This window comes from Phoenix dactylifera, chromosome 13 (assembly GCF_051530095.1).
Source record: "Phoenix dactylifera cultivar Ajwa chromosome 13, Ajwa_hap1_PhDact_Kaust_v1.1, whole genome shotgun sequence".
NCBI classification, from domain to species: Eukaryota; Viridiplantae; Streptophyta; class Magnoliopsida; order Arecales; family Arecaceae; genus Phoenix; species Phoenix dactylifera.
Genome location: NC_143202.1, coordinates 22672853 through 22688013, shown reverse-complemented (window position 1 = coordinate 22688013; position 15161 = coordinate 22672853). Strand labels below are relative to the sequence as shown.

The 15161-nt window shown below is 38.2% G+C and overlaps 1 protein-coding gene across 2 annotated transcripts; it reads right to left on the bottom strand.

Moving 5' to 3' along the window:
- Positions 1-771: 771 nt before the first annotated feature.
- LOC103714757 (uncharacterized) lies at positions 772-10657 on the bottom strand. Of its 2 annotated transcripts, none has more exons than XM_008802141.4 (7): positions 10099-10657; positions 9299-9642; positions 9076-9181; positions 8583-8706; positions 7741-8481; positions 2763-4731; positions 772-1728 (listed from the first exon to the last, which is right to left on the bottom strand). In XM_008802141.4, the coding sequence occupies exons 2-7, from the start codon at positions 9495-9497 to the stop codon at positions 1307-1309; spliced, it is 3561 nt and encodes a 1186-aa protein (XP_008800363.2). In that variant the 5' UTR covers positions 9498-9642; positions 10099-10657; the 3' UTR covers positions 772-1306. The 2 variants fall into 2 exon arrangements, with proteins under 2 accessions (XP_008800363.2, XP_026663343.2); XM_026807542.3 differs by having other exon boundaries at positions 772-1637; positions 10099-10571.
- Between the last annotated feature and the right edge of the window lie 4504 nt (positions 10658-15161).

The following is a 15161-nucleotide window of genomic DNA, read 5'->3' as shown; positions in this document are numbered from 1 at the left end:
AAAAATCTATTTTAATCATAAAATTAAAGAGCACCGATCCTCTACGGCTCACGAGCAGCACCGCAGATTGCTGTGCAATCATGGATGGCTACTATCAAACAAGACAATTCATAAGTTCATACATAATGCATGTTGCATGCTGGTTATCGATCTCTTGATGGCAGCCATCCAAAGATAGGTGAAAATTAAAAAGCTTCCTTACCTAGCAAGAGGTGCTATATCGGTTCATCCCATGCACAGCCATTATGTGCAATCATACACCTATAGAAATTTTGTTAATTAGCAGAAGATATTGTATTTATGCACATTAAAATGCATGGTTGCGCGCAATCACCTTTGCTTCCTACGTACTATTAGGTGGTGATCCATGAGAGATGCCATATTAACACATCCACTTGTAACGAAATTTTCTTATTTAGCTGAGAGATGTCAAATTTGCTCACGCTATGTACGTTTATACAAATGATACACCCCACACCTTTAGTGTACTGATGGCCAGCTGCACAGCAATCAGACGGCTATAAAGGCCAGTCCACCAACCTCAGCTGATGGTGTATTATTTTGTAGCCCCTTCCCCATTCTAATATCATACATACATGTCCCAAACACAGTTCCATTTGTAGTTGTGAGGAAAGAACGTAAGAAAATTTTTAACAACAACAACAAAAGCAGAGTACCTCAATCTAGTGTTACAAAGGAAACACTAAAGGGGTGTGTGTGTGTGTGTGAGAAAGAGAGAGAGAGAGAGAGAGTAATTCTTGCATGAAAGCATGAGACAGAAATATTGCATCAATAGGAAAACTAGAAAATTACAGACCGCATATATCTGAAATATTACATTTGGCCAATACCCTTTCAAAGAAATTCTTGAGATGAAAAGGGAACGGCATAAGACCACTCAAAGTCAAGATATGCAAACATTACATTATTTACCAAAAAGCAAACACTTAAGAATTTACAAAAGAATAGCTCGCACTGCAACCTTTCCAGAGAAGCAAAACAAAACAGACCATCAACACAAAGGGAGACTAACAAGAAAAACAGTGAGAGACAGTCTCAAACCTCTGATTCCTCTTGTGAACCGACCCCAAAAGGACAATAATTTTACAAGATTACGTACCAACTCGTGGCATGCTCTACAAACAAATCGGAATCCGAGCATATATGATGATGTTCCTCTGAAAATATAGAAATTTCATTCTTCAAAAAGATTATAGAAATCTCTGAGTATTGGACTAGAGGAAAGAGAATCCTGCAAACAATGGAGTTCTTGCCGAAGTATATGGACTGAATGAATTAGACCTGCCTACATCACTGTGCAGTTGCACTTTGATTCCAGCTTCGGGGGCTTTACACTGTCAATCGTGTTTGAGATCATAGGATTGGCAGGTGTAGACTCTGAGTTTTTCAAATTATTTCCCACTTCTCCAGAAGGTAATTTGAACTCAGTCTCCAGCTTTTTCCTTTTGACTTTTCGTGAATTTGGACTACGTTTATTGGACATCTTGCGCGAGTCTTTACGATCAGAAACAGATTTTCCTAATATTGTAACTGTCGGGTGGGGAACTTCATGTAGAACCAACTCCTTTTCCATCCCAATTGCTGCAGCCTTGTAGGCCAGATCATGAATGATAGAACTGCAGAAGAGTATGGTGTCAGTTGCTTCTTCCAGTGTTAAGCTTCTTGGCATTTGTCTATTTGGACCTTCAATCATTACATCTGGTTCTTCTGTCAAAGGCAAGCATCATTCAAAATAAAATCATCACTTTCCTCTTGATAAAACAGAATAAACTGATGGTGGATGAACCAACCATGATGCAGGAGATCTGAAACTCGGAATATCAAAACATGTTTCTTTTATTTTTTAGCGATTGGGCATGAATACAAAGTTTTATAAGTGGAACTTCACCCTGTAAGATTTATGTTGCCAGATTAATCTCAATGAAATTATAGACACCATGTCATTCAAAATATTTCACATTACCAAGTAATACCAGGTGCTTCAATGTACAGCAACGGTTATGTAATAGAAAAGCTAATTCCCCTTGCAATGGCATGCATCTCTATATGTAGGTATTTGGATCAATTGCTTATCTATAATATATGTAGGTATTTGTATCTTTTGCATTCATGAAATCCATGGTCCCATTGTGATGCTTAAAGATTAAATTTTGAAGGTAAAGCTTGTGCATTTTTACAACATGCAATCTTATTTATCAGACTAAATTATCATGCTGGTTGAGTGTTGTCAAGTATCAGCCAACTTGGAAACTTATAATAGACATTGCAAGAAAACACTTGTCATCAGTACAAATGAAAAATATAAGCAACACATGAAATCTCTCTACGAAAGGAATTTGCTTGTTGGAGGTCTACACACATTTGAAGGCCATGACGAGCAATAAATAATTGTGCACAGAAAGCATGCAAAGAAACAAAGCATTGCAGACCATAACAAAGTCTAAAACACTGGTTGGAAAAATAGCAGGACTGACAAAGATAAAATTACAATATCTGCATAATGGTAGCGTAATTGTACCGGTGATGCATAAAGACAATTTCAAAGCATAGGTCAATCCCCACAAAAAAATCATGTTACTCGATCAGAATAGCAAGATAACCTACGATAATAGATTCAGAATGAGAGGAGGATGAAGAATTCTACAGCATAATCCCAAAAACACAAGCTAATTGAAGAGAAAAAGTTGCTCAGCAGTATGATAACACAATAACATGACAAGGTTGGTAGCAAAGCCACATACCATGGATACAACAAGGATGTTCAGAAATGTTAGATTCAGATGCAGAAATCAACACATCCTTATCTGATGTTGTGGAGATACGACCTTCATGAATATCCTCAGTGTTACTTGACATTTGGGACACTGTGCACTCGGTTTGTGAGTCTTGAGAATTATAATGATCATTTTGCTGTCCTAGGGCCACAACAGAAGAGCTTCCTGTGGCTGCATCAGAGATGTCATCTCGACAGCTAGTACCATTTGGCATGTGATCTTTCACACAAATAGAGCAATCTGCAGTAGTAATTACTACTTCTGCATCTTGTATACTCCTTGCATTGTTTTGGCAGAGAACTCCATCCGCATTGTTGGAACAGGTGCATTCCTCCTCATTTAGGTTATCTACTGATGAAGTCTCGTGCATATTGATACTCCATGCATTACTCAAAAGTTGTGATTCAGATGCACTAAATGCCATGCAGCTATCAGCATAGGCAGATGCATCTCCATCAACAACAGCTTGTCCAATAGGTGAATGCTCCATGGCACTTAGCTCTGTATCTTTAGAAGAGTTGTCATGTTCTTCAGTGGTAAAAAGTATCTGTTGCTGGGCCTCATTTTCCATATCCCCAACAAAGCTATCAAAGCCAGTTCCAGTTTCACTTTTGGGGAGAACTAAAGCGTCAGAGGCATTAACTGAAATATCTGAATGCGAACCAATACTTCGAGTACTCGAGTTACAATCACTTCTTACATTATCCATCTCACCCCTTCTGCTGCTTAACTGGCGCTGAACACGGACCTCCAGGTGCCTAGATGATCCCAGATCGGCAGAAGATGAAGCCGAGGCACTATCCCTTCCAATGCTGCGCTTCATGGCAATCATATTATCTCTCACATATGAAGGCTCCGAGCAAAGTATATTTGTAGCAGAAAATGCTCTGCCCTGCACAACAGGCCATTTGCTGCTACTTGACCTTTGCAGTAGAAGTACCGAAATACCTGTTCCTTCAGGATTGTCAACCCTGAGACTCGGATGGCTAGTGGGTTGTGACTGTTGAGATGTATTTCCATTATCAGGTTCAGGAATACTCACTTCACTATGGCTGTTCATTTGCCGTTGAGAAAGGTCGAGCTCCTTCTGAACCTTTGCCAACTGAAATGGAGAACTATCTGGCAAGAAATCAGGCTCTGGCTCGCTGTTCCTTCCATGTTGACTAACCATAACTTTGTTGCCGCTCCTTTCAGGCATTTCAGGCACTCCTGTTTGAAGCTGCACTTCACCACACAATCTATCTTTACCAGTTGAGCTACCCTTTCCAGTTGAAATGTCAGGCTCAACCATTTTATCCTGAGTTACAAGAGCATTAGTTCCAGGTTCTGCAGAAGCTAAAAGCCTATCTATTGCAGCACATTCTTCACAAACATCCATGTCACCATCCACTTCCATGACATGGAAGCATTTACCACATTTAGAGCAAATTGCCGTCATTCCATGAAAATCAACCTCAGAATGTTCGTTGGCAACATTTGAAGTTTGAGAAGCAGCTGCAAAACTTGCTGCAACACCAGCATTACTCATGGAATTCTCTAACTCATGTGGATCAATCTTGTTAGTCGTAGCTTCATCAAAATTCTCATTGGCCATACGTTCATCAAAATTTTCATTACTGATTTGAAGCTTACAGGCATCAATATTATGACATGCATCTTCATTTATCTCGTCGACTTTATCAAACATAAATACTTCCTCTTGAGTATCGTGATCTTGTGACCTTTTCCAATCACCAGCCAGATAACCCTGCTCATGGTCACTATCCTCCATATCAGGAGCAACATGCTCGAAGCTTGCATTGCTGCTTGTTGTGAGTGAAGAATTTCTAGAGAACAATGGCCGGTGCATACTGTTTGCTTTCCCCAAATAAAACGTGGTTGTGGGGACACTTGATAAAAGTGGCCTGAACATATTTTGTGGAGTTTTCTGATGATCCTACAGAAATATAAAGCAACAAAAACTTAGTGCTAATGTAAGAGGCATACACTGATTAGATTGTTTGCTAAACTTATAATTGGACGATGAAAGCAAGAATAGAATAAATAAAATCACATAATGCAGTCGCTAAGACCTTGACATAATAAAACCAAAACTTGTGGACATCAAAATTTTAGACTGAACGAAAGAGCTATGGCAAAATGAGCAAATATATTTTCAAAAGTAATAAAGCAAGAGCATTTGAACAAGAAAGCTCTTTCTCCAAGCCTATATATGCATCTAGTCCTTTTATATATTAATATTTGTAAGACACGAGCATTAACATTTACAAGAGATACCATCATTAGTCAGTTCTAAAAGACATGAAAAGTATAATATAACTACAAATAGCAAAGGTGATTCATGATATATTGCAAGATTTTATGAAATTTTCATCTTCCAAACAGTGGCATTGCTATTTTCTCATGATAATATAATGGTGCTACCAGAACAACACCACCATACCATCATTCAGTAGAACTCTCTGGTTCTTTTCTCACTTCAATTTACTTATCTCACTACAATTCCTTGATCCCAATAAGAAACTTTATATAAGTCAAATTTGTGAGGTCTCCTTGGCAGACTTTTGCCATCAAAAAAGGTAAAATGTCCTCTTTTTTTCAGAGTAGTTTAATAGGTAGAGTTATTTGTGTGAATATTGGGCCAGACCAGGCTACTTTAACACAGCCTACTGTTGGGCTGGAACCATTGAGGTCCAATATCTAATATCCTAAAGAGTAAAATAAATTGTGAGGAGCCCAACTTAGTACCATTAGCTGTATGACCTTGATACATGTGTCCAACTCCAAAAATCCATGTTGGATACATATGGGTCACTCCATTAGATACTTATGGTTGGCAGAGAGTTGAAGTCTTCCAACAATGAGTCTAACCCTCCATTTTCATGTTAAAAGTGAGTATTCATTCTTCTTAATGATCGGCAAAGGATAAAAATATTGAAATAACGTTACAAAAATTTTTTTTACTTATATCCTAAAGTTAATTGGGAAGTTTGAAGAAGAAACAAGTATATTGAAACAATATTAAAAGTACAAATATATAATTTAGTTAAATTATAGTTTATCCCACATATCCCTTATCTCTTTTTTTCCCTCTTGTCAAGTCAGACATTTAGATACACTTCTGAATCCGGCTCTCATATTTGTGTCCACACAACACTGCCCATTAGTCTATTTGAAATTTCAGGAAATAAAAAAGCCACATTGCAAGAACCATAAGAGGAACCTAGATCTCTGCAAGAAATGTCTCTTTGCAATCATAGAATATGTAAATAGAAGAAAGGTAACAAAATAGAGAGTAATCAATCAGTATGTATCCAGGAGATTTAAGCAGTCTAGAAAATATAATATTAGGAAAAGTGATGCACAAATTGGAGCCCTAAACACAACATCACCATTTTAATGCTTCTTGTCTTTGGGAATCCAAATGATAATCAACAATATTTCATAAACCACAAAATGATTCCTCCCAAAGAAATCCATAATCTATTGAAAGTAAACTTCTCCCTTTCCATGGCAGACCTCTTTCTTTACATCTGACTTATCCAATCTCTTTTTTCTTGAAAAAAACAGAGATTAAGTAATTGGATTTCTATTATGCTCTGGATTTTCTTTCTATATTGATTGGAGGATAGCAAGACTAAAGAATGATGACATGGCATATATAGCAAACATTGTATACATGAAAATATTCAGGCGAGTGGTTTCAGGGGCAAATTGATTAGATATGGAAAGACTGAAAATTTTAAAAAGCTAAAACTTGGTTGAAAAGTAATATATCAAAAGAAGCTTACAGGTTCGAAGTATTGATGTGCAAATTTAAATGTTATAGGCATGGGAAATGAAGGTTAGTAACAGCACTCATACTGAAAGGGATTTGAATTTGTGTTTATGGGTTAAAGGAAGATCTAAAATTTAAAACCCTAACTGAAAATTGTGAGAAAGGACTTGAGAAATCGTAGTAATAGAGGACTATAGCTCCTGATAAGGACACATGAGAAGTACATTTTTTTTATTAAAAAAAAAAACAATTGGGAAATAACAAACTGAGGGGCTTGCTTCTATTAGCCTCACTAAGCCTAGGTTGCGCACGCAGTCACTAGGTTTAGATTTGGAAATAACAAGTCAGTACCAACCTAGTAATTTATTTGTCATACTCAGTGCAAACAACGGCCCAACCCCACTCCCAGCCGCCGCACCCTCCCATCCAATATCAGTTACAAGTCCAAGCGGATTCAAAAGCCCAATGAGCAGAGCTAGTCCTCATCTATGCACAATGTACAGTTCGACATCTCCATACAAAAATGAGATTAAGGCAGGTTCTAATGCAAGAAATTCTGTCGCAAATTAGTTGGCTATACCAAAATGAAACAAACATGTTCTCTATAATTATAATGCCCTCCCTTCAATTAATTTCTATTAGAAACTATTATCTGGGCTCTAATGATTAGAGGGGAGGTTAAAAAAGATTCGTACACGGGCACATGCAAAAGCAACTTTAAGAAAAAGAGATTCGAGGGGATTTTTTCCATTTAGGAATGGAATGTCCCACCAACCTTCATTCATTGAGAAGCTGGATGATAAAAGATTTGAGATGTATTAATAACCTAATGAGTTTGGAGGGATAGAGACCAGAAAGAGATAAGGTTGGTTAAAAAACAAGAATAGGAGATATTGTTAAGCAACTGAACATTATTTTTCTAATATTTACATAAATCTGCCATTAGAATTTTTTTGTTGAATAAAGGTTTACTTAAAAAGTAATGACAATTTCAGTAGAATAATTGACCAATCAGAGAACTCAACTCGTTCTTTTGAATATAGTGCAGCTATGAAGCTAATGCAGAATGCCAGAAACATAACAAGCAAAATAGTCAAGAGTCATATAACTGTTCTAGAATGTACTTCAAATGATAGTAATAATAAAATAGTTATGGATAAGACTTACCATCTGTCGAAATGCAGGATCTAAAGATTTTTTTGGGGCAGAACTTGCTGATGATATTCTGGATGGTTTCTTAGAAAATGACATAGCTCTGTTATTCACCAATGCTCCATTTTTTCTTGCTATGGAGTTGCCATATATTCCTCCAGTTACCGAGCGCACTGAGTTCACATCATCTTTGCCAAAAGAAGCCTTACTATAAGAGCTTAAGCAATCTCGCTCATGACTTTGTGATAAGCTGGTACTTCTCGATGCAGATGGTGATATCGACTGCCTACGAAATTTTGATGACAGATCCATTCCATTTTCAGATGCTGGAGACAAACCTCTCACATGTGATGTTGATCGATCCGAGATAGAAGTTCGGAGGTTAGGTGGAGTGTCTGAGGAGAAACCTGAGAGGTTCGATCGCCAACCTCGCAATTTTGGTGAGGCAGAATTACCACGAGGTGCCTTTATCGGGGAAGTTTTCCTTGTTCCAGAGTAGAATGATTGCCCACTTGAACCAGTGCTCATCCTCCGTAGTGTGGGAGTTGAAGACCTTGGAGTTGGTGTTGATGGCTTGGTTGGAGGAGTTGATGGTCTTCGTGAAGGTGTTGTTGGTCGTAAAACAGGATGTGAGGTAGAGCAAGGAGCTGAGGATGGCCTTACTCTTGACTGAACTGCACTATAACCAGATCGAGGGGATGGGCTTAGTCGTTGCGGACTAGCACTGCTTCTACTTGTCCTGTGCGCCTTCTCACCCTGTGATCATAGATAAAATATGAAGGACACTCCTAGAAAAGTATTAAACACTAAGGAATAACTGGAGGCACCACAAATAGATAGAGAAATATAATGCTTACCCTGGGCGATCTTGATATTGAAATGGGTTGACTTCGTGGCCTGCCCCTAGGGGCCAGGTTAACTGCCTGAGGCTCATCATTATCCAATGAAGGAAAAAGAGGAGTATCAGGAGGAGTTAACAGCCTGTTTCATCGCAATGACATAGCATCACATGGTTAACAACTACTAATAACATATAGAGAAACAAGAAGAAAATATGAAATCAAATATATTTCCAATTATACCATGAATATGTCAGATGCAAAACTTATTCAAAATGCCGTAAAGAATTGGACAATTGTAATGATTCCAAGAATTCACTGGCTAGCTGCTAACACTTCCCCTTTTACAGTTCGCAAATTTCCAACATCAACAAAAATACCGCATTAGCTGAGCTTATATCAGACATGTATCCAAGTTTTGTGCACAGGTGACCCAACATGAACATGATTTTTTTTTGTTCATAATATAAATGTGTAAAATGGTATAGCCTGTGTTATGAAGAGAACTCACCAATCATAGTCATTTTTCTCGCCGTCTGAATTCAGTAGATCACTGCTCTCTCCTCGTGCTGGAATGTTGATGTTGAGCTTGAAATCTGAGCAGTACCTCAATTTTGCTGATAACAACACAAAAAAGAAAAAGGTTAATGGCGAATACATGATACTTGCATATTTATCAGCAAAGAGGCAACAAAATCAACAGATATAAAAACAAGGGTGAATAAGAGCATTACAGATAGAGTCATCAAAATCATCTGAAATATGGAGCAAGAAGTTTTCTCTCTCACGACTCTGCATCTCATTGAAAAGTGCAAGATCATCGTCTTTGGCTTTTAGCATCAACCTGTTGTCACAACTCTGGCCCCTCCTGTGAGTATTCTCCATTCCATGGTCCCTACCAGGAGAGCACCTCAATGCAGGTGAAGGAGGCATTTTTTCCAACCGCAAGGTCCCCTCTCACTGGAGCTCCACCCCTCCCTCTTCCTCATGCACCAAACCGACCCCCATACAACCAAAAAACCCATGACATGCAATCTTCCATCCAGAATGAGGTGGCCAGCAGTTCTACCGCCATAGTCTGTGATAAAAAAACATAATTACTGTCCTAGACTGCAGAAAACAATAGAAAGAATGAAAAGGAGAAAGAAGAAGAAGAAGCAGGAAACTACAAAAAAAAAAGAGGAAAAGAACAGGAATCCACTAATGCAGGCAGAAAGACACTCCATTGTTATCTCAAAATTCACATAAATTTATGTGGTTATTGACTTGAATAAAAAATATGGTAATGCTGCATTATGATCAAAGCGAAGTTTTTGTTTTTGCTAAATTCAATAATTGAACCTAAAGATAGGAACTTGCGTTGCCCCATAAACAAGAAAAAGAAAAACTAAAATTTTGCAACAATCTAACAGAAAAAATCTCAAACTTTTCACGGCTCGGCACGCCTAGCAAGCAATCTCTGCAAACCTAAGCAGAAAAGGAAGCAAAAACATATAAAAATATAGAAATTACCAAACTAAGAGTCACGTCTTACCATTACCACAGCCCAATGGCCTCTGATCTCTTCCCCTCACGACCCGTCCAGCTAGGGGTTTTCTCCGCCATCCGCCAAATTTCCCAAAAATCTCTCTCCTTTATCTATCACCTCCACCCAGAGGGCGGCATTCGGCGCTTCGAGGGGGAAATCGAGTCGCGGATCGGGCGGCGAGGGTTTGTGGCAATGAAGCCCTAACTTTCCGGGAATCCGAATGCCAAAGCGAAGTGAAATTGGATCGAACTGCGAGGGCTTGGAAGGTAGAGGAATCGGGGAGACAACCGACCTCGCTAGGGTTTCTCTTTTCTTGTCTCTTTAACGAAGAATTCCTCGGCAGCCCTCGGAAGCAAGCTTTTTTGCTGTCCTTCTCCCTCTCGAGTGATTACAACTTCGCTCTCAGCTCCATCTGGAGTAGTTCACTTTGATTTTTTTCGTCTTTTTTTTGTATGGAATTGACTGGAATGACACTGGTTGGGACCGAAATGACAGAACCGGGAGGGAAAAGGGTGGTGGTCTAACTGCCCTCCAACGCCCGCTCTTCTTCTCCTCCTTGCACTGCGGATGCAAGTGGGTGGGTCCAGGAGACAAGATAATTTTGGTCTCGGCAGCCTCCATGATGCATGAAATTATTGCCGGTCTACAAGCGTCAACTATGAACCAGACCAATAATTAATCGCCACATCATCTATTTCCACCATCTCAGCTAATGCCTATTCTCCCTCTTTTTCCCACCAAACCTCAGCTCCGACCCTAACCCTAACCCTCAACCCCTCTCCTCCTCTTTCTCCTCCTCCCACCACCGTCTCTGCTGCTGCCGCCGCCGCCGCCACCTCCCTCAAAGGCTGCCTACTTCTATATTGGAGGAGTTGGCTTCGTGAGCAGTGTTTCCGTTAGCACATCCGTCATTCTTTTTGGCGAAAAAGAGGTTGGTGGTGTCTTTAGCATGGATCTTTTTTTTTTTTGTTTAAACAGACGATTCATACCACTTGGATACGAACTAATCCGATAAAATCAGAGAACAAAATATCACGGAGTGCCCTAAGCAACTCTCCCTCCCTAGTTCATAGCATATCCCCAGAGTGGCTTTGTCGTGTAAGCAGCCATCCAATCCGCGGTCCCGTTGGCCTCCCTAAATACATATTTGGCCTGAAAGGCCTCCACATTCTTACTCATAGTCCATATGTCTCGAATCACAAGTGAGTATGAGACAAGTGTCCAAGTTTCCTAAAACTTAGCAACAGGCTCAAGGATCTTGGTTTAGATAGCAATGATATCCTTGGGAGAAGAAGGAGTGGTGGCAATAGCAGCAATGGCAAAGGCAGAGAGAAGAAAGGAGAAGAGGGAGCAGCAAAAGGAGGTGAGCTAGTGGGCATAGGGAGGGAGACATCAAAGAGCTTGGTGATGAGTGAGGCCATTGGAGGGAGGAGGGCTTGGGCATGGGAGAGTGGGTGAAGGAGGGAGAGGAGGATAGAGGGGGTTGTGGTGGGTGGCGGTAGAGGCGGCAATGAATGAGGAGGAGGAGGGAGTTTAGGGTTTGGGCTGGGACAAGATTTGGGGGAAGGAATGAGGAGTGGGCAACTGGGCACTAGTTGAGATGGCAGGAATGAATAAGGATGACATAGCAGTCAATCATTAGCTTGGTCTACTGCTGAGATGGTAAAGTCGATTTAACTAATAATTTTTTTCTTGATGTAGGCCTATATTTTTCATTTAGGTTAAAGAAGAATAAGTTTTTATTATGTTTCATATTTTTTTAAAAAAAAATTAGGCCCTTTTTGAACCTTGTGTTGCTTTGGTGCTAGTTTGATGTGTGGAAGATTTTAGTTTGCATAAATTTTAAAACATGGTATGCACAAGCATATGGTAAAGTATCTCAAAGCCTATATGGAGTTTACTTTCTATTATTTATAAAGTGCTTTACAAAGCTTTTCATGCAAATTTTGCCTCCTCTTAGCTTGAAGGTTGGCAATATATATAGCAAATAGTAGACTAGAGTCAGTCTAGCTGAAAATAATTAAAAAAACTCTTAAAGTTAATCATTAGATGCACCACCAAGGAAACATCCATATCCTTGGCAATAGAGAGATTAATTTGTTATTCTTCAACTAAAAATAATAATTACCATTTAATTTTTAGTGATGCAATAATGATTTGATGATGAAGTTGTGATATTAAATTTGTCAAATCTGGGGCATAGTATAGGTAGTAATTCAAAGTCCATCTTTGTGAAGTACATGAATACTAAATGACTTAAAGCAAGTAAACCATATAAAGTTTAGGTAAAATAACAGAAAAAAACATATACAAGCAGTAGAAAAGTATACTTAAGATGATAAATATTATGGAAAATTTACTACCTTATAGAATGTGTTATTATTGATGGAACCTAACGTAAGATTACTTGTATTTATAAAAGAAACTATCCGGGCACCAAATTGATTATTGGCTTAAGCGAGGACTGGAAAAAAAGAAATCCTTCACTTTGAGATTTATCCAAAGGAAAAACCATGACACATCTATACTTATAATTCAGGGATTCTTGTGCCACTAAAAAGAGGAGAAAAATGATTTATTGTGTCCAAGAATACAAACAGGGTGCTAAATAACATCCAACAATTTGATAATATAGACTAAAACATCAGAAAATAATTAAATTTGAATTCTAAAACTATAACCACTGAGGCCATCTAATTTGATAGCTTGATAAAATAATTAAGTAACAATTTACAGGTATATTAATGTTGTTATAATGCTGTTTATTCTTGTACCATTGTTATTCAACTGTTGCCTGAATATATTTTTTTTCAGCTGGCACAAAAAATTGAAACTCCAAAATACTATTTTTATTAGAGAATAAAGCAATAGGTAAATAACATGCATTATCCATTATATTATCTATTATTAATATATATATATATATATATATATATATATATATATATATATATATATATATATATATATATATATATATATATATATATATATATATATATATATATATATATATATATATATATATATATATCATACTTAATCCCCTCCAAAACCGTCATATAAATAACATGCACGAGAGTTTAAAGCGAGTTTTGGTTGGCGTTGGAGAATCAAAAGCAGTACAAAGAGTGCCGGTGGTGAAGTTCAGTCGCACCATATCTGTAGAAGAGCTCTTGACAGTTCGGAATATCTGGAGTTTCCATTCTGCCTCAGCAGCATTTCGTACAGTATTTTTCACCTGGAAGCTCCAACTCCCAAGTTTCTTCAAGGTCAACTTCGATTGGTCTATCTTAAACGAAGGTACGAAGAGCGGTGCGAGTTTTATTATTCGGAACCCATCTGCTAGAGTCGTGGCTGCAGAGGGTAGTCAACTTTTCGACATATCGGTTTCGAGTGCAGAGCTAATGGCCGCTTGGGCGGGCCTTCGTCACACCCAGTGTGTTTTTCGCGCTAGTTTCATCGTCTTGGAGGAGGACTCGGCCACGATTATCAGCTGGATCCGAGGAAGTCTAAGGGGCAACAGTTGCATCCACCCTTTGCTCTGAGATATCTGGGCAATTGTGAGGGTTGGAGGGACTTTCCAAGCCAAGTATATCTTTCGTGAAGCTAATGGGGCCGTAGACTGGGTGGCTGCTTATATAGCCAGTTTCTCGGATAGTACCTTATGGGCTGGAGATGGGGAGTTGCCCTTGGCACTCCGAAGTATTTTGTTTTCTGATTTTATTGAATGTATCCGTACTCTGTGGTATGATCCATCCGCCTTAGTAAAAAAAAAAAAAAAAAAAAAGAAAAGAAGAAGCAGTACAAGGTGACGCGAAAAACGCTTCCATGCATGGGCGCATGGCAATCTCTTCTTGGCGTGGACCCAAACTTCTTCATCCCTGGTTAATGGACCCCACTTGGAAATTGATATTGGGTTCAAGACAACCCTCAAAAGAAGACATTGGGCTCATGATCTATAAGTCCTTTGTTGCTATTTGATCCGCTTGCATGGCAACAATGCTATGGTTGAGTCACTTCTTACTAAATATATTTATATTTAGAATAAATTACAACCCCTTCTCCTTTTAAGATTAAGATAAAATTACATTTACATTCAATAGTTTAAAAAATCTACTTTTACTTTCTTGAAGTTTATTTTTATTCAACATTTTAACTCATAACTTAACAGAGGATCAATCGTTAACCTTAAATGAGATATAAATACCATATCATAATTTTTTTTAAAAAAATAACCAAAATAATCTTAAGTAACATAATAACCACCCAACGACATAAAAAAAATATGTGCATCCCTCTTTTATCCGAGAGCAATTTCAACTTTTCATACAAGGTAAACGGTTTTACTAACATCATTAATTTAATTAGATGTATAGACTATTAGGTTTAAGCATAATAAACATAAATGTTAAGAAGATTTTTGTAATTTACTCTTATATATAAAAATGCAAGGCCTTGAAGAGGTAGTTTTGATGTTTCTTTTGATCCGAGGGGCAACCATATTTGAGTCTCAAAAAAGAGGCATGGAGATGGATGTGTTTGTTGGTGAATGGTGGAAACAAAAGTTCTCTAGATTTGATTAGTCCACACTCAACAACAGCCCCCACCCAAAACAATTCCTAGTCTCCCTTGGACTCTTCAGGATCCATTGGACAGTGCCAATTTTTTTTTTAAATCCACCCTGTTAACAACCTTTGGCACCATGCATCATTTATATGACACCTTTTTCTTTAATCAATACCAAAATGATTTGTTGATATTATATTGCATGCATAGCTTAAAACATACTAAGATCCCAACTAAAGCAATAGAAATAGCCATTATCTTATTGGTGGAGTGACCCTTGCATTAGAAGGACCACTTTGGAGTTGGTTGACATGCATGGATACAATTCTAAACTATGACTACTATTAGCCATTTAAAGATTCTGGTGCAGGTATTAGTTAGGTTGCTTTCATATCCATTGGCTTTTGGTACGCAGGATAAGACCTCCTCAGATTTGTTCCAAAACAGATGATGCTGCAATAAGAATATCCAGCCAAAAATGATTACTTTGTATTCTTTAA